Source organism: Equus przewalskii, chromosome 1, assembly GCF_037783145.1.
Source record: "Equus przewalskii isolate Varuska chromosome 1, EquPr2, whole genome shotgun sequence".
NCBI lineage: Eukaryota > Metazoa > Chordata > Mammalia > Perissodactyla > Equidae > Equus > Equus przewalskii.
Genome location: NC_091831.1, coordinates 99,386,684 through 99,406,922, shown reverse-complemented (window position 1 = coordinate 99,406,922; position 20,239 = coordinate 99,386,684). Strand labels below are relative to the sequence as shown.

General features: G+C 40.5%; 1 protein-coding gene across 12 annotated transcripts in view; it reads right to left on the bottom strand.

Annotated features, from left to right (window-relative positions):
* The window catches only part of CHD2 (chromodomain helicase DNA binding protein 2), a 112,557-nt gene that overhangs the window by 12,563 nt on the left and 79,755 nt on the right, over positions 1-20,239 (bottom strand). For all 12 annotated transcript variants that reach the window (XM_070618731.1, XM_070618711.1, XM_070618742.1 and 9 more), the window contains 9 exons: positions 19,690-19,829; positions 14,264-14,402; positions 13,920-14,070; positions 12,664-12,786; positions 11,386-11,514; positions 10,299-10,439; positions 8,410-8,544; positions 3,815-3,993; positions 1,474-1,573 (listed from right to left, as the gene is read on the bottom strand). In XM_070618731.1, the coding sequence (XP_070474832.1) occupies positions 1,474-1,573; positions 3,815-3,993; positions 8,410-8,544; positions 10,299-10,439; positions 11,386-11,514; positions 12,664-12,786; positions 13,920-14,070; positions 14,264-14,402; positions 19,690-19,829 (1,237 nt within the window). The remainder of the gene's footprint in view (positions 1-1,473; positions 1,574-3,814; positions 3,994-8,409; positions 8,545-10,298; positions 10,440-11,385; positions 11,515-12,663; positions 12,787-13,919; positions 14,071-14,263; positions 14,403-19,689; positions 19,830-20,239) is intronic.

Here is a 20,239-nt window from a genome sequence, read left to right as displayed (position 1 = left end):
TATTCTTTTTTCACTTAATATATTGTACAAATCTTCTCATGTGAACTTATGTCCACAACATTATTTTTATGGTTGAATAATACTCCCTGATATGGATATATCATGACTTATTTAATCTATTTCTTACTGTTGGATGGTCAAGTCATTTCCACTATAAACATGTTTTAACTCTTAATTATCTCTTTAAACTAAATTCTTAGAAGGAGAATTGTATGTTTTAGTCTGTTGATAAATCTTCCTGAACTGTCCTCTAGAAAGGTTGTGACAGTGTACACCCCCACTAGTGGGATCACTACTTTCGTTATTCAACTCACCCAACTTCTGGTACTGAGACTAATGAAGCCCTTTATATTGTATGTCCAACTTCAAAAGCTCATTTTAATTTTATCTCTTTCCTAAAGGCCTTTTCCCAACTATTTCATTCCCTCCTGGGGCCTTTCCTGACTATTCTTTCAAGTCTTTTTATAATGCTTAAAGTTCACACTAATGTTCAGCAACATTAGAATATTATTCCTATATATTACTGCCATACCATATTCTTCCATATAGAATTCAATTATAAACGACTTGAGGGTACTATGCCACGCTCCAAACAGTGCTGGGGATAGGACATGCTCATGCAACAAACAGTTCTGAGCATCTGCCCTGTGCCCAGCTCCACCCCAGGAGCTGAGGATGCAGCAGGGGATGAGAGACATAATACCTCTGCCTTCGTGGCGCTGACGTGTTAGTGGAATAGGTCATAAATGTTCCCAGACGGGCCCTAACCAGCTAATTTGGGTATGGCCCATGTGGCAAGTCAGCAGATCTGCAAATGGACATGACTGCACACAGAACACTGCCCCTGCAGCGTCAGCCAAGTCACTTCTGCGTCCATCCCACTACACCAGAAAAGGGGAGGCAACTTCTGGGCACCTTCTCATGTTTGCTCCTTTACGTGAGCAGCTGGGACCCTACGTACAAAAGCTGGAAGGACATCAAGTACACATGGCCCAGAAAGAACAGAAAAAGTATTTTCTGCCCACAACCCTGTTACCCATCAGGAGCCAGATTTATAAGATAAAATTAAGACCTGCACTCATGGAAGAAGGAAAGGCCTGGTGAATAAACGATTCCAGGACAGAAGAACACGGGGTAACAACCCCTTCTCAGAATCTCAATGCTGGTCCCAATACCTGGCTATTTCACCATCGGGTCTGAATGTTAGTGTGACCACCAGTGAAGAATGTTAAGAAACTGCACAGTTGATACGGTGACAGAGCACACTGTGCAAGACAGGACAGGCCACGGGTGGGCTTCCTCACCCCTCTTGGACCCATGCCTCCATCTGTAAAGTAAGGGAAGACAACCAGCGACCCCTCCAGCACCAAGAACCTATGCTCCTCTCCCCAGGGAAAAACAGTCATTAAGGAATTTTTCTGAAGAACTGGTTTTTATCTGTTTGTATGAATTAGGATTAAATTTGTATTTTACCTCCTCTTCTTGAGATCTTTTCTTATGGGCCATCTTGTATAACTTATGTAATTTTCGAGCATCAAATTCTGTAAACTTAGAAACAAAAATCCATAGGTTCCTAAAAAAAACAAAAACAAAAAAACCCAGTTGGTAAATTATAGTATTTCTAAAATCACTTTTTTATTCTCTTTATGGATGGCAAACTATTGAATTTTGCCGTGGAATACTCTCAAAGTATAGAAATTAAGTTACAGAAATATTCTTTCAGTTCTTTGCATCAATAATACATCTTTATACCTTTTTTTCTTTTTTTGGTGAGGAAGATTGGCCCTGAGCTAACATCTGTTGTCTTCCTCCTCTTTTTTGCTTGAGGAAGAGTGTGGCTGAGCTAACATCTGTGCCAATCTTCCTCTATTTTGTATGTGGGATGCTGCCAAAGCCTGGTTCGATGAACAGTGGTGTGCAGTTCTGCGCCTGGGATCTGAACCCGCAAACCCTGGGCTGTCAAAGTGGAGCAAGCAAACTTAACCACTACACCACGGGACCGGCCCCAATAATACATCTTTAGACGCTACTATCAACAGAGATTGACCAAGGGGTCCGGAGACCAGGGTTCTGTCTCAGCTAAAATCCCATTTTAATTTATTTCCCTGGCACCAAGACTCCAGTCCTAAAGTCCTCCTCCACCTTCCACACTTTCTGGACTCTGCCATGCAACCCGCTGTAATCGCCATCTCCCAGGTTGGGACCTACATACAGTTGGGCATCTCCGCACGGTTGCCCCTTCTTCCCTCCCAGTCAATGCCACCAAGGACTGTCGTTTTTTCCTTAAAACTCTGGGGGACTTCTCCCCTCCAATTCCACTGTAGTCACCCCAGCATGGCATTGCCATCGACAGAGAAGTGAGAGATAAAACAGGTGTTAAGAGCAGCGAATAGGAAAAGGAGTCTCGCCTCCTCTCACCCTTTCCAGAGAGCAGTTTCACCATGCCATGCTGTACCACTCACAGAATACTGTACTGGCCCCCAAACTAGTAACCTGCTGCAACGCGTGGAAAGCCATTTACTTTCCTGTCTAAGGCCTTCTGTCACAGGGCTTCAGTTGTCTTAACCAACTGCCTTCAAACCCTAAAAACCTCCCCACCCCTTCACTGCCCCACGTTCAAGCCTTTGCTGAAGCCTGAGAACTCTCTTCATCTAAGCAAGTCCACTCAGCCCCTCTCTGCCCAGCTCAAGCATACGTGCCTGCCTCTCAGAAGACCACCCTCCCTCACTATTCTTCTGCGTGTGCTTCCTCCTGGGAACTCCCAATACACGTGGTCTTGCAATTACCACCTCATGATGGACAGTTTCTCAGGAGTGGGCAAGAACCTCTTATGAACTACTGCTAGCCAGGACCACAGTGCCCAGCACATTGGAACAGACAGGCCCCAGTGCACAGGAAGAAGCCTAGTTTCACGGATCTATGTACCAGGATGACCTTTGGTTATCTTCCAACAGGGATTAAGGTTGGAGCCATGTGGCTAGGTACGGGAAGAAGTTGGTAATAGTGTAAAGGGGAAGAAAAGTTAACAATTCAAAACTTGTATCTTTTTTTTTTTTATAGGTATGAAGCATGCTATGGATAGCATCATGACAGAAGATGTTCTTAAATCCATTTTTACTCAAAAACCAATCCACTGATACTGGGCATATTATACAAAGAGAATTACATTAACCATCAAGTATATGTGTTCAAAGTAACCGTGGATTATGAAAGAGACAATGTCACAACTGTCTTTCAGAAATTCCAGTCATGTTTTCTTAAAATATCAAAAGTAAATATAGAAATGAATATATGTTAACTCAAGATGCCTTACAAACTAAAGTTATAAATTAACTGCATTAATCCAAATTACTACGAGAGTTCTTCAATTACTAAAGAGAATAGACAGCTCACAGTTCCGATGGTGTTAACCTTTGTTTCCCCTCATGTGTTAGTAGAGAACTAACCAATTAGTTATCATATTATATCTGAACATCAACCTGAGATGGGTGAAGCAGTCAAACTAGATGATTTCTCTCTCTTCCAGGTTTAAAGACTGAGTCTTTATTCTGAAAGTAGGCCAGCAAATCCAGCATCACTGTCTTTCTGTTGTAACATAATGACATCATCCTACCCATTCAAAAAACTGGTCTCAGTGGAACAGCCTATTTCAGGAAAATAAGATTGAAACCTGCAGGTATGTTGCCAACATATGGCTTTCGCTGGGGGAAAAAAAATCATTATATGGCTATGTCACCTTTTATAAGACACAAACAGAAGCCACACACACACTCTGTCAAATGAAAGCGGGCAGTTCGAGGCCAAGGTAGGTTACCTCCTCCACAGTTTGATGTGCTCCTGGTCTGAGTAAGCTTTAAGGCACTCGGCTATGCGGTCTCCGATCTTCAGCAGGCAGTTCCGCGTGTGCTCCAGCTGTTCTTGCACGCTCAGCCCCTTGTCGGGTTTGTCCAGCTGTTTCAGTGCCTTTTTCACAGGCCTCATCCTCTCCTTACACTGGAACAGGCCAAGGGAGCAGAGACATAAAATATCTGCAGCCAAGAGGTCTTCTCCCTTGCTTACTGTGCCCTGAATTCCCAGAGAAGACATGGCCCACCCTCATGCCATATAGTCACTATAGGAGACGCGGGGAAAGCCAGCAGCACAAGTATAAACGTCAGAGTCAGAAAAACCTGAGGTGCAAGTCCCAGCACCAACCTTTAGAGCAGCAACCTTCTACCGCTTATGTGGCCTCTCAAAATGCTGCTCTGTTTCCTCATCCACAAGAGGGGCATGACAATCTCCTAGGCCATTATGGAGATCAGATGAGAAGCAAATTTACAGACCTGACCTGAAAACTTCCCAGCACAAACTATCTAAAACTCCAGGATAAAACACTTACAAGTCCTTCAGAACTCTAAGAAACTAAGGGAAAGGCTTCCAGATAAAGATGGTGGACTGAAGACAAGAATCTATTTCTCTCCCTCCCCAGCCCCCTTATAACAACAGTAAAGGGATTGCTTTAAAGAGAGAAGCTCACAAAGACAGGGAAAATGAAAGAGAAAACAACAGCAACAAAATATTGGCAGCAAGGGAAATGACTTCATAGACCTGAGAAAACTAAAATCCTAAGGCCGCAGTGAAGAAAGCTGAGAAACAACCTGATTTATACTGCAAAATTCCCCCAAAGACTAACTAAGGACCTTTGGAACTGGAGTGAGAGCTACAAATAAGGACAGGTTTCTAAAAGACTGCTGAAGAGGAAGAGACACTCGGATTCATAACAGACACCTAGGTCTCCAACTCCACCCAGCACAAGACAGGAGGTTTATTCTTTGGAGAGGACAAAAGAAAGGTCTCTGAACTGGACTACACAGGCATAGCTGAGCGGCAAGACTACTGCCTTGAAAACAAGATTCTGTGAACACACGCACACCAGATGAGCCACTGCCCAGTCTTTTGCCTCTGGGACTCCAGAATGAAGAGGCCAGGGCTTCCCCTCCAGTCAGGAGACTGGGGGATTCTTCCCCACAACATCTGACCACCCAAGAGGAACAACCAGAATATGCTGACTATCCGTTGGAAGTTTCCCAAGGAAGAAGCCCAACCAGATCACCCTCCAGTGAACACACTCAAAGCTGATGAGCCCCATGTGCTCAGAGCTTCAGCGCAGACACTCAGTCCCCTACTCTGAAGCATGAGCAAGGATTACCAAGCCGTCTGAGAAAGCATCTAACACGAATGACAAAAAACAAACTAAAGAGAAGAGACAACTGAGGATTACCAAACCATCTGAAGAAACACCTAACATTAATGATGGGAAATAAAGAGAAATATAAAAACATCCAAATAACCATGGAGGTGGGGGAGGAAGATCTTGGAAATAAAATACGACAAGAGAAATGAAAACCTCAAAAGAAATAATGGGAGATAAAGTTGAGGAGATCTCCCAGAAATGAGAGCTAAAAAAGCAGAAATAGAAAATGGAAAAAAAGATTATATTAGGGAGCATTCCCAGAGTCCAATATCCAAAAACAAGGAGTTCCATAAAGATAAAACTAAGAACTTAGGAGGAAATTATCACAAAATAATTCGAGAAAATTTCTCAGACCTGTAGGACATGGTTGTCAGTCACTAAATATCTGGTACAACAAATTTATAAGGCACATGATCACGAATCTTCAGAACAACGAAAATCCTACAAACTTCTATCACTTTGTGATAATTACCATAGCTATACACTTATAATCTGTTTATTTTTCCATGTTGTACTTCAACTTAAAAATAAGACACAAAAGAGAAAGATACACCACAAACCAAAAGATACTTGTAATGACTATAACAGATAAAAGATTCTATCATGAATGTATAAGGATTCTATAGAAAAGGCAAGAAAAGAGAAATTACCCAAAATAGGCAAAGGATTGAATAGGCAATTCATTCATGGAAACATGAATGTCCAACTACACCACTGGTCACTATTTCATACCCCTCAGATTAGCAAAAATTAAGAAGTCAGAAATTACCAAGTGTTTCCAAGACTGGGAAGCAATCGGAACTCTCATTCATTGCTAGAAGGGGTGTAAATCTCTACAACCACTTTGAGGAATAATTCAGCAATCCCTAATAAAGAAGTAGATGTGCATACCCAATGAAACACCCAGCGCTTCTGTTGAAGCTACAGACTCTAGAGAAGCTCTTACACATGTGCACAAGGAAATATTTACAATCTCACCAAAGCCTCTTTGTAATAGTAAACATTTGGGAAAACCCCAATGTCCACTGATAGAATAAATTGTGGAAGTTATAGAGCAGAATAATATGAAACATTTAAATCAGAGACACAACTATCAACATGGATAAATCTCAAAAACGTCAATGCTGAGGGAAGAAAAGCAAGTTACAGGAGATGCAGAGTGCGGCATTTATATAAAGCTTTTAAACATGGGAAGCAATATTCGATGCTATTTATGGATAAATGGGAGGCCGTGTAGTACAATAGTTAAGAACCCACACTCTCATGCCAAATTGCCAGGGTCAAATATTTGCTCTACATCTTAACTGTGTGACATAGGACAAGCCACTTAACTCTCTGCACCTTATTTTTTAATATGTAAAATGGAAATAATTATCTACCTCACAGGATTGTTATGGAGAAAATACACATAAAGCACACACACAATGCCGGGCTGTTTATGTGAGCTATTACTGTCTTTAGAGACATAAGCAGTAAAACTCTAAAATCACGCATGAGAATAATAACTGAATTTAGAATCGTGGTCACTTCTGGGGAGGTAACAAAGGAAAAGCATGGGTTTAGAGTGAAGAACACCAGGGGCCTCAACTTTATATTCTGAGCTTTAAAAAATTCAGATTTGACAGAGCTCCGTGGTACCTATATCAATGTCTATTATATTCCTGAGATTTTTGTGTATTTTTTAAAGATTTCATAATACAAAAACAAGGGTAAATGAGCCAGTATGTAAAAGTATTTTTTAACATAGTATGGTATTGATAGAAGCATTATGTAGCATTTTTCTCTTACAAATACTGGGCTAAGGAAGAACCAGCAAACAGATCAGATAGCTGGTTGTATAATGAATTTATTCATTTACTCACTTTACTCATTTATCAATATACTTCTAGCATCTGGATGTACTTTATATAAGACACCGTACTTGCCCTCAGAGAGCTCACAGGCAGAAAAGTAAAGAGAATTAAGAAAAATGAGATAAGTGCAAAGAAAAAAAATATACATATACATATGCATATGGGTTTTGGGGAACAGAGAGAAAGGGGTAAAGAGAGAGGAGACTACCTTACAGGGTGAGGTCAAAATTCTATCCTTTGCTGCCACAGAGCAGGAATATTTTGAGATTTAGAAGAAGATCACTTTCTTTTTGAGACTGAATTAACTGCTCAAGTGAACTGTGGTTTATGCAAGTTCGGGGAGAAGAGACCACAGGAGGGTTGGGAGGAGATCGTCGACTGGGGCACAGAGAAATGACGTACATGCAGCTCCAGGAAGGGGCTAAGGGTCTTGAGGATACACCGGCCTGTTCCCAAACCCTGCAAGATCTGGCCCTTGCACTCCTTCCCCACCACCTTCCCTGTCTCAAAAGGAGAGATAGACCATATCCTAGGCTCCTTGCACCACAACACGGAAGCACATAAGATATGCCACGTTCACCGCTGCTCCAGCTCACTCAGCCAGGATCCCAGTCTCGTCTCCTGTCATGCTGTCCCGTTGCTCTCACCACTCCAGCCAGTGGCCTTCTGTAACCTCCTCAGTGCACACACCTTGTCCTGCCACGTGGCCTCCGTGCGTGCTGCTGCCTTGCCTTGGCATGTTCTTCCCTCCCCTCTTTTCCTGTTATCTTTTCCTCTTCCTTCGGAACCCAATTCACACATTGCTTCCTTAAACATGCCTTCCTGATATCCCCTGACTGGGTCAAATCCCTTTCTCACAGGATCTTCGTGGTATCTGGTCTTTTTCCTCCACAGTCCCATCACAGTAGCACAAACATGGTTATCTATCTCCCCTCCTCAAACGTAAAGTTTACAATGATAGAAACAGTTATTTATTCAACATGGTAACTGCAAGGGCTGGCACACACAAAGCAGTCAATAAATGTTAGCTCAGTGAACATTTCCATTTTCCAAACGCCTCTAAGGGCCCCTGCAGCCTCTCCAACTAGCAGCACAAGACATGAAATCCATTCCTTAAAATTCTTTTTCACTAGAGACAGAGTAAGAAAATCTCTTCCTACCAGCCTGTTCCAGAGCACAAGGTCTTCAGATATTAGACTGTTTTTCCAAAGTAATGTCTTAGTGCTTAGACCAACTGAGGCTGTGTGGCTGGACCTATGAAAGGCAGAGCTGCAGCAAGCATCGTGGCTGCAGACACCAGTGTCCCTCAATTTCAGGACTTACTATGCTGAATGTCTCCTGGTCCAGATCATCATCCTCATCCTCTCCAATGGGGACAGGTTCACTTCCTGCTGTAATATGGACAGGACCCTGAGATCGCTTTGATTTACTCGAAGATTTGGCATCACCACCTTTAGGCTTTTAAAAAAGAGTTACAAGGAGTCATTGTCATTTGTGCAATCCTGCCTTGCAATTTGGACTTTTTAACCTATGTCACATGGCTACAGTGGGTAAACACGATGGCCTCAGTTTATTAAAAAAGTAAAATAAAGTCCTCTGAGACATCATGAAGACAAACCTATTTGATTAGCAGCTTAAGCATACATCATTCCCATTTCTGTCTCTAAACATATCCAATTATAACGTGAGCTTCATCAACGCTATTTTGGCTTCTATTCCCTCATCCATAAATGCACAAAAATGACATCAAGAGGTTAAGATTGTAAATTGGCAGAGCTCTTGTAGAGTATCACGTAGCAACTTTTATCAACAGCTTATAAATGAATATACACTTTGATCTGGGGATGTGCATTAACTAAAATATTGTAAGTGATTACAATCTATATGAATCCACATGGATAAATCTCATTTATCCATGAAAAGCTACAGAAGGATGGATATAGATATATAAAAAATGACTTCAAATATGAACATTTAAAAACATAGAACAATACTACGTTTTATGATTATAAAATATGTAATAAAAGTATAAAATATGGACAGGAAGGCTTCAAACCAACTTCAGAGTAGTGTTACGGAGAAGAGAAAAGAGAGGGAGAGTCATGAAGTCGGGAGAAATAATAAGGGGAGCTTCAACAGCATCGGTAATGTTTGCATGAAACACAAAATACAGCAGCCAAAAAGAGCCACTTGAAGTAAACATGAAAAAATGTCAACAACAGCTGTAATACTGGGTAGTGGATAAATGGATCTTTGTTAAATCGTTCTTTGTGCTCTTAGTTTTGAAACGTTTCACCTTAAAAAAAGAAAATCTTTCTATGGAAGCACAAATGCAAAGATACCTGTCACAGTATGGTTTATAACATTAAATATTTGAAAGCAATTTCAATACGAGAGACTTAAATTGTTTCCAAGATGTCATAACCAACTGGAATCTTCCTTATCTCTTAAAAATGATTTCACCAATTATTTATTCACTTGGCAAGTTGTTTGTGATATATTGGCTAAGTGGGGAGAAAAGGCTACCCAAATAGCCTGGTCTGATTTTTATTTTGTATTTGTTCCTACTGCATAACACAAAAGTTCCAAAGGTATTCATCAAGAAATCTACTGGAGAGATAACTGGATGGTGGAATTACAGTCGTTGCCTGTATGTTTTAACAACAATTAAGGATTAATTGCAAAATAATTTCATCAGAAGTCAGCAAACATACACGCAACACTGTACCAGGATTCTGTGGTTTGGAATGAACGTCATAAAACCCCCAAAGTGAAGCTTATATAATAGCAGGGGTTTTCATTCATTTCTACTCCAAAAGCTTAACTCTTGATAGTATTTGGTTTGAATTCCAAATGCTTCAAATATTGAAAGCCATCTGTGGATTGTGCTTTTCTACCATGAATCTGAGAGCATATTTCAAGTAGTTGCCTGTAGATGCAGCTTGTTTCACCTGTCCTATCTCATTCAAACACCCACCTCTGACATACAGGATACAGAGCAAGTAAAGGCTTTCTATGTTAAGGAGCACTGCACACCTGCAGTCCCCTCTCCGCAGGAAGTGGTGCAGGCATCCCTCTGACAGCCCCATCCTTCCTTCCTGCACACACCCATAAAAAGATGCCTATTTCAGAGCCCTCAAACCCCATTCTATCTCTAAATTCTGGAAGAGAGTTTCAAAGGCTGCAGAATCTCAATAAACTAACATCAATACCTTCTCCTTCTTCTCTTTGGATTTCTTCCTCTCCTTGTCGCCTTCTTTGTCTTTCCTAGAACTCATCTGCTTCTCCTTGTTCTCCTTGTTCTCTTTCTTCTTCTGTTTCTTTTTCATGGGACTTTTTTCTAAGCCATCATCCTGGAAAAGAAACAGGGCTATAAGCTTTTGCCACAAACGTTGTATTTACTTGTTTACTTTCTGGGGGGAAAAGCACTGTCCTCCATGGCTCATCACTGCACCTACACTTAGAAGCTTGTTTTCAAGCACATGCCCTTAGAGCCCTCAACTCACACAACTCTAAATTCTCTGTAAAAAACAGCTAAGGCTGTAGAGGTGGATCCTCTTCACTTACATCGTCTCTTTAATTCTCAAAGCAACCCTTCAATATTGGCACTATTATTCCCATTTCACAGATGGAAAAAACTGAGAACCAAAGAGATTAGACACCTGTCCCAGTCAGCGTGTAATTGGTGAAGCTGCTAGTATCTGAATTCATGTATGCATGACTCACATCCATGCTAGTTCCTGTACCCAGTGCTGATCGTTGGAGCTAATCTCAAAGTACAACTGCATTCAAAGGGTAACGCAATAAAATCCCATAAAGTTGTCACTCACTGAAACAACACATGGAATGACACCAATGTACTTTTTCATTTTTCTTAGACCAGAGGTTACAGACTGGCAGGCCCCGGGCCAAACCTGACCCACAAATGAATTCTGTTTAGCCCAACAAGGAACTGAACTGCATGGCAGCTGCCCCCTCTGCATTAGGCATGAGCCCCCTGGTTAACCACAGTCCCTGCCACTCCCTACCATTCTCAACAGCGAGGCTGAGTGTCAACTGCCATTTAACATTGAAATTTGCATGGTTCCCCTTATTTACTTCCATTCTCTATGAATTTGCAATTGTTGACTGAAATGAACAACTATATTCCTCTCTCACAGATTCAACAAAAATATATATATATTCTATTTCCATTTTATCTACTCTACATGGAAACCAAATGCATTTCACATGGTTTTATATCAGTTGGCAGAATAAATGTAGCTAAAAAAACTCCTCAACCGAAATCCAGCCTCATACCTTTACTTCTCCCTCTTCGGATGGATTATCTGAGTGTCTAGGAGACGAAAACTCAATTCCATGCTCATCTTTCAGCCTGGGGGCTTTGTTTTCCTTCTTTACTCGAGGCTTCCTCTTCTTTAATTTGGCCTGAAAGGGAGAGAAAATGATGATAAAACTACAAATCAAGTCCCTCAAAAGCATGACCAAATAACATCATGATGCTTCAAAACAGTAGCAGCCATACAAATCAAACAAGAAAGTTCAGAGGAAATTCAAAGGAGTGCAACCATTTTTACCTGGGGCAAAGAAGGAAAAAGAAACTGTAGGCCTATCCACATCCTATACCACATAAAAACATCTATATCCCTGAACCTAGTGATGCCATTTTTTGGAATTCAGCCTAAAGATATAATTCAAAAGCAGGAAAAACATCTCACGCACCAAATACAAATAAAGATAATATATAAAAAACTTAATAGTAATATTAAAAAACCTAGAAGTATGCTATATGTAAAAATAAGGACAAGGTTAAAATATCATTTATCTACTCAATCAAATATGACACAGTTATCTACAAGTTCAGCATGATCTAATTTGTCTCTCCAGAACCTAACTTATAGTACATACTCAACGTATTATCCAGAGAATAACACTACTTATGATACTATTACGTGAAAAAGGGCCAAGTGTGGAGTTAGGATGAGATTCCCATCCTTCTAGGCCTGAACTGAAATGATAAGTTGGGGAAATAAAAGGAGATAAAGCTCAGATGAGTTCATTAGCAACTCAGCTGGTATTTTCACTGAGCAAGTAAGGCAATCCTAACTGAAGTCCAGTTTCCAAATTAACTGTGGATTCTAATTAGCCATTTTGTCCCTGGGACCCATTATTACAAGGAGCCCAGAGCTGGCTCTAACAAAAGGAAAACTAAGCGGTATTCGCACAATAACCGGAACTATGTTCCAAAATTGAAACAGCAACATACAGAAACAGCAAGCGTTCATCTGGACCAGTGACAGTGGGAGAGATGAGGACTATTCTGAGGCAATATTTGAGGAGAATGGGTTTTATAAGAAAGTTGCCAAAATGTTTAGGTCAATTATTAAATGAGCATTTCTATTACGACCAACCAAACCATCACTACAGGAACCTCAAAAGCAACACCTGACTACGAGAAGGTACCATTCTGTGCAGCACGAGAGGACATCCTTTCTCTTGCCCTAACTCTAACCCTGAGGCTCTGCAGGGTTGGAGCCTGAGTCCCCTGAAAGAAGCCCATCTGGCAGCCGCACTCACCTCTTCCCCGCCTGTCACGGCCCCCTTCTTCTCCAGGCTCTTCCTGAGCAGCTTCAGCAAGTAGTCCGCTCGGGTCTGCAGCTGCTTCCCCTGAGGCTTTTTATCTGTCTCCACAGGCAGAATCTTCAACAGGAAAGGAAGAGAAGCACCCACCACCACCCACATCCGGTTAGTGGATCAGGATCAACGGAGACAACAAAGAATTGAGCAGTCCTTTCCCTCCCCAACCACCCAAAATACAGATAAAGCCTCAGATCCTATCTCATGTCCATGGCTCCCAGTCACTGAAAATCCCTTATGAGCCGTTCTCGTTTTACAAAATGGGATGGAGAAATCCAGCTCTCCCACTGGCTCCTACCTGTGCTGTTAACAGGGTAGAACAACTCAGGTAGGAGGGGCTTGTTGGCTTCATCTGCTAGAGCATCCCAGCCGTCGTGGATTTCCTCCTTCCAGGAGCAGGGAATCCCTGGAGCTAGGTTAAAGCTTCGTTTTAGATTGAAATGCTTCTTAGAGCATTGCGGAGAGCACTGAGCTATGCCAGGACAGGATCCATCCCTGCTACCACGGCTGGACCTCTCAGGCCAGACTGGATTTGGTCTCAGTGCTTATGGCAGGGTGCTGTCACCCTCTCAGAACATTGCACATGGGATGAGCATTGTTTGACGTGCCAGGAAAAGCCCTGCCAGGAGCACAACATGGAGCGCATCCTACTAAAATTTGAGCCAGTCAGCTTTCCCTGCTTACAGCTCTGAGCACGGCCTTACTACTTGGTAGCCTGATTTGCAACAGATAGGGTGGGAGGCTCGATTTTGTGGGAGAAGTACAGCTAATGTTTAATTCCATTACAGAAAATACCAAGGTGTGGCTCATTCTTTCTTTTTGTGTAGAACAGAAACACGGTTGTTTTAAACAAAGGGCCAAGAACTAAGGCCAAAGAATGCTTTTATTATAAATAATCTTACCCTGGCATTTGTTGCAATGAAATTTGACCTATAATAAAAATCAGAATTTTAAGATTTCTCCTATAATTTCCCAAAAATTTCCCCTGGCTATTATCTGCATCTATGAAACAGTGCCACACGCCACTAAAGATAGTAACATTTCCAAGGATAAAGAAATCCCAGGAATTTACAATTATACCAATTTATTAATTTCCAACTTGATCCCCCGACCCCAAGAGAATAGATAAAATTAAGTAATAAATATAAAAATATTAAACAACAAATATAGAAATCTCCAGCATCACAGTGACTTACTTTGTCAGTTAACTTAAGCTCTGGATCCGTTTTAATTAACTCCCAGTTTCCATAGCCATGTTCATAAATTCCCAGCAATAGGCGAGAATCATCCTCCACTCCCCATTCTACATCAAAATGTGCAGCTTTGACGCGGCAGGTTAAGCAGTATCTAAAGGGATTTCAAAAAAAGGGAGGACATTAGAGGAGGAGTCTTTCTGATTTGAAAATGAACACAAATGAACACGGACAAAGTATTCTGCAATGTTAAGACAATAAAACGCTACATAACTAAATATAACTGTAACTTCAAATCTATTTTCTTATGACACAACCATCCAGGCATGAGCACATGAAACACTCACTTTTTTTTTTCTTCGGGGTCCACAGGGATAGATTTATGCAGCATCTCAAACTCTTCTTCATGCTGGATAATGGATTTCACATTAACCTGAACCCCTGATATCTTGATTGTTGGGCCTCTCTTTTTGCCTGGTCCCTTCCCTAAAGAATACCAATTTCACATTAGTTACATGAGAATTTGCTGAAGTTTCCCCAAAAACACAGATCAGCAAACTCTGAACTCTTCCTCCCTCAATATACATCTCTGGCTTACTGTTAATTCAAAGATATAATCCATAAAGCAAAAAATTTTCTTAGTTCATGTTTGTAAAATAACCTCTAAACTACTCAGTTTTTTAAGATTTAGAATTTTTTAATCCACTAGTGTTTATAATTGTATTTTAATCTTCCTGTTTTAGACTTTGGCTCTAAAATTAATAAAATTAACAAAAGAAGATTCTGAAGGAATAATATTAATGGCTTAAGTTTTTCCTGTTTTTTAAGTATCCCATTAAGACAGGGTTTTTTTTTAAGTGTTTTAAAGATTTTTCTACTAAAAAAGTATGAGGTCAAGTTAATATCTAACACATTTGAAATGATAAACAAAAGACATCACGAAAAGGTTACCCTCTCCCTAGTTTCAAATTAAAATAATCCTAGAAGTAAAAATTAAACCCAGTCAACTCTAACCAAAGAGTCCAAGTTGAAATCCATGAGATAATGGTACTCATCTGTGAGAGGAAAGATGCCTTAGGGCCTGAGAAAGATTTCATTTTTTTTTAACATTCAAGTTAGTGAAATGGTACTACAATTATAAACAATTATTTAGGGGTTCTCATGTAATCCATTACAATTTCACTTGCAGATGCTATTCCCAACAATACTGATGAGAGCTGGAACAGAATGTGGTAAAATGGGAAAGACACTGCTCTGAAAATGAGAAATCTGATATTTATTCCCAAATCTGAACAAACTGCTCCCCTCTCCTTTTTCCCCCTCTCAATTCTAGTTATTAACCTCTCTAGGTCTCAGTTTCCCCATCTGAAAAATAAAAGGATTGCAATAGAAAAAGGGGCAAAGGATAAAGAGACAATTCACAGAAAGGGAAATACAAATGGTTCCAAAACATATGAAAAATACTCAACCTCACTCATGATAAGAGAAATGCAAATTAAATGTCTACACATAACATTTTTAACCTATCAAGTTGGGAAAATTCAAAAATTTGATAATATTATGTTGGTGAGACTAAGAGGAAACAGACACTGTCATTCACTGCTGGTGAGAGGGTATAGAACAAAATGCATAGAAAAAGATAATTTATCACAACAAGGTAAAGCAAAAGAGTAGAAAGCTAAATGTTCATTAACAGGACACATACTGTATAATCATGACAGATTATGCAGCACTTAAAAAAAAAATCAGGCAGCACCATTTTTAATGAACAGTAGCCATATAGAAAAAATAAATAAAACTGGATACACCAGGAAAAAACTCCAAGTTTATATCCAGAGATATAAAAGTAAATGAAAAATCACATAAAAGCACAAGAGTGAAAAAAACCAGCGTGAATTCCTTTATATCCTGGGAGTAGAAAACACGTTTTTAACTGACTCAAAATACAAACACAACAGGGTAAAAAACATTGATAAATTTGACTACATAAAAATTTTTTTTAACAGATATTTATTTATTTTTTGAGGAAGATTAGCCCTGAGCTAATATCTGCTGCCAATCCTCCTCTTTTTTGCTGAGGAAGACTGGCCCTGAGCTAACATCTGTGCCCATCCTCCTCTACTTTATATGTGGGACGCCTACCACAGCATGGCTTGCCGAGCGGTGCCATGTCCGCACCCGGGATCCAAACCAGCAAACCCCAGGCCGCCGAAGCGGAACCTGCGAACTTAACCACTGCACCACCAGGCCAGCCCCTGTAAAAATATTTTTAAGTTTTCTGCACAAAATACCATAAGCAAAGTAAGAACACAAATCACAAACTAGAGAAGAAAATTGGCAACTTTTATCAAAAAAAGATTCTAAAAATTAAGACCAATAGCTGAAAAGAAAATGGGCACAGCATATGAATAGACAGTTCACAAAGGGCCCTTAGACAAGATGCACAACCTTGCTCATTAAAGGAAAAACGAGATACCACTTCTCACCTATCAGTTTGGCAAAAGTCCAAATATTTGCCAACACATTCTGTTTGTGAGGCTTGTAAACATATACATTGCTGGTGGCATTGTAAGTGGTGCCAGATTTTGGAAGAGAATTTGGCAATATCTAACCAAATTCCATATGCATTTTCTGCAGGACCCAGTGATTCCAATTCTAGAAATCTATCCTAAAGCTATGCTGGCAGAGATATGAAATCGCATATTCATTAAACTATTTATTCATTGTGGCTGTATTTATAATGGTAAAAGACTGAAAACAACCCAAATAGTCATTAGTAGGGAACAATAAAGTATGGATTAACATCTAGCTACACAGCGGAACACTGCAATCGTACAAGGCAGGAGTGATGATCTCTACATAATGTATGCAGTGCTCGCCATATGTGAAAATAAATAGGTGCAGAACAGAACACACAGTACGTTATCTTCTGTATAAGAGAGGAAATATACCCACACTCAGATTTAAATTTTTAAAAAGAAACAATGGAAAGATAAATCTAAAACTCATAGAAACGGTTACCTATGGGAGAGAAAAGAGAATAGGACTGGAGGACTGGGATGAAAGCATCATTCTCCAAATGTTCCTTTGTTTTATAGTTTTGAGTTTGGACCATGCAAATGATTTACATGATTAAAAAAACAAAGTTAAATCAAAATGAGAAAAGTAATCCCTAAAAATTGAAACTAAATAAAAATGAAAGAAGCTAAACTATATTAAGTTGGTGGGATAACCACAAAGAGAAAAGAACAACTTCGAATAATTTTAAAACCTAGTATTTTGACTGCACATTGATACTGGGATGTATTCTAAGCACAAAAAGAAATGCAAAGACATCAAACTTTGCATTGAAAAGTCTTACTGTTAACAGTAAGATTGGTATTGATATTTGGTAACATGTTATAAGACAAGACAAATACACGATTACGTTAACATTTTCAGGAACAAAAATTTTCAGCTTAAGAAAAGAGGTATCGATAATCTTACGTTTGAACTGGAAATGTCAGCCTGGACTCAGAATACCTGAACACCAGTTTACAGGCAATACAGGCTTAGGGAAACAGGCAATGCCAGGAGGAGGCAAGCAGTCAGATCCAGAATGTGAACCCCACAGAGAGAGGCACGTGAGAGGAAGGGCACTGTGAGGAGGAAATATCTCCAAAATATGCTGAGAGAAGGACAGAGCAAGGTATAGCAGCATGCATGCTGCACTACCATCTGTGTTAAAAGGGGAAAAAATATCATTCATTTTTTTGTACATATGTATTTTTAAATTTCTAGAAAGAGATAAGAAATAGGGATAACTGTTTTTCATTTTTAAGCCATGTGATTATAATACTTATTTGAAACAATTACAATGAAAAAAGAAAAAAATGTAAACTTGAGGTTTACTTTTGGATATATCCTGGGTACTATTAAAAGCACAGATTTGGGGACCGCCCCCGTGGCTGAGTGGTTAAGTTCGAGTGCTCTGCTTCGGCGGCCCCAGGTTATGCCAGTTCCGATCCTGGGCGCAGACATGGCAATGCTCAACAAGCCATGCTGAGGCAGCGTCCCACATGCCACAACTAGAAGGACCCACAACTAAAAATACACAACTATGTACCAGGGGACTGTTGGAGGAAAATTAAAATCTTAAAAAAAAAAAAAAGCACATATTTGAATCATTGTCCAAACCACTCAAGTTACTTAAAAGTTTCTTTTAGGGACAGGCCCAGTGGCATGGTGGTTAAGTTTGCGTGCTCCACTTCACTGGCCCAGAGTTCACTGGTTTGGATCCCAGGTGCGGACCTACACACTGCTCATCAAGCCATGCTGTGGCAGCGTCCCACGTAAAAAATAAAGGAAGATGGGCACAGGTGTTAGCTCACAGCCAATCTTCCTCAGCAAAAAGAGAAGGCTTGGCAGTGGATGTTAGCTCAGGGCTAATCTTCCTCAAGAAAAAAAAAAACAAAACCAAGTTTCTTTCACAAAAAGAAAATACATTTAAAATTTTTTTCTATATTTAAGACTTTTTAAATTCTATTACCTTCAATAATATCCTTAAAAAGAAATTCCCAAAGCACAACTTTTTTACTTAATAATTATAGCTAATATACTGCAAGCCAGACACTACCTAAGCACTTCACATGTGTGGAACTGTTCAAGTAGTCATCCAAACCTTTTGAGGGAGGTACTGTTACTCCATTTTGCCAACAAGACTGCTGAGAGGCTATCACTTGTCTCAGGTCTTGCAGATAAGAAATGGCAAAACCAAGATTCCAGGTAACCTGGCTGCCTCCAGGGCCCGAACACTTAACCACAGCGGAGAGAGCCCCCTGAGAGCAGCTTCTAGAGTAGTGAAGGGTGACACAAGAATGGGAGAAATGGTACAAATGGACCACAGTACCAGTGAACCGGAATGACAACACCCTCATCTCCCTGTTTGAGGTTCAACTATGAGGATGTCCTTTAATAATAATGACTTCAGAGCTCTCTCCTCACAAGCCACCCCAGACCTCCTACTATTAGAGGACAGGCAAAAACACTTTCTGGGGTATAACGGAAAATACACTACAGGTCACACCCAATTACAGTCACGTGCCACTTAACGACAGGGATATGCTCTGAGAACTGTCGTTAGACGATTTCATCGTAGGAACATCAGAGTGCACTTACACAAACCTAGATGGGATAGCCTACTACACAGCTAGGCTATATGCTACTAATCTTATGGGACCACCACCATCCATGCAGTGCATTGCTGACCAAAAAGTCGTTATGCAGCGCATGACTGCACAACAACTTATAGTGCCATGAAAATCTCACTGTAAGAAAAATGATTATAATATTCCTCCAATATTTTATTATCACAATTCTCTAAATCCTTTAAATTTGCCACAACAAAACAATAGGTATACATATATAGAAGATAATTACTGATGCTTGTGGTCTATGATGTCCTCGTTTACAGCCAAAATACAGCTGTATTTTGTACCTGCTCAGCTTTGCCCACTAGGTCCTCACGTCATTCAAATCAATTTAAACTTTCTATAGCAACATAAAAAGAAACCAGTCATCTTGCTCATTACCCTGCACCTTCTGCAAATCAACTTCGTTTGTGAATAAATCTTTGGGATCTTACAGCACTGAGCTCACATAAAGGTGGGTCAGCATACACGCCTCAAAGGAATAGAGATGCAGGAGATCCAAGTCTGTTCTAAAAAAGGCCCTTCAGCAGCAGAAATCCCAGTACACAGTGCGAGGTTTCGGGGAATCACCGAAGTTGACTTACCCTCACTGGCATTTTCTTTCAGCTGTTCCTCATATTCCTGCATCGCTGACACACAGCTGTTGTGAATCAATTCACCCAGCCGCTTCAGATCTGCCACAGACTTATCCACTAGCTCAGCATCACGTGCTATGCACTCCAGCCTGAGGAAAGACAAATACAGGGACACTTCAAGGCCCTGCACCCACTTTTCTAATGTCATGAGATAACACTTGGTCTCATCTAAGCTTGCTACTGCAAACACACTTTTCCCTACATTCCTTTATTAATCACTCCAAGGCTCCAGCAACACTGGGGTAACTTATTCATTTCCCATTATAAAGAATTGTGCCTTGGGGCCGGCCCGGTGGTGCGGCGGTTAAGTTCCCATGTTCCGCTTCTCAGCGGCCCAGGGTTCACTGGTTCAGATCCCGGGTGCAGACATGGCACCGCTTGGCAAAAGCCATGCTGCGGTAGGCATCCCACATATAAAGCAGAGGAAGATAGGCACAGATGTTAGCTCAGGGCCAGTCTTCCTCAGCAAAAAGAGGAGGATTGGCAGTAGTTAGCTCAG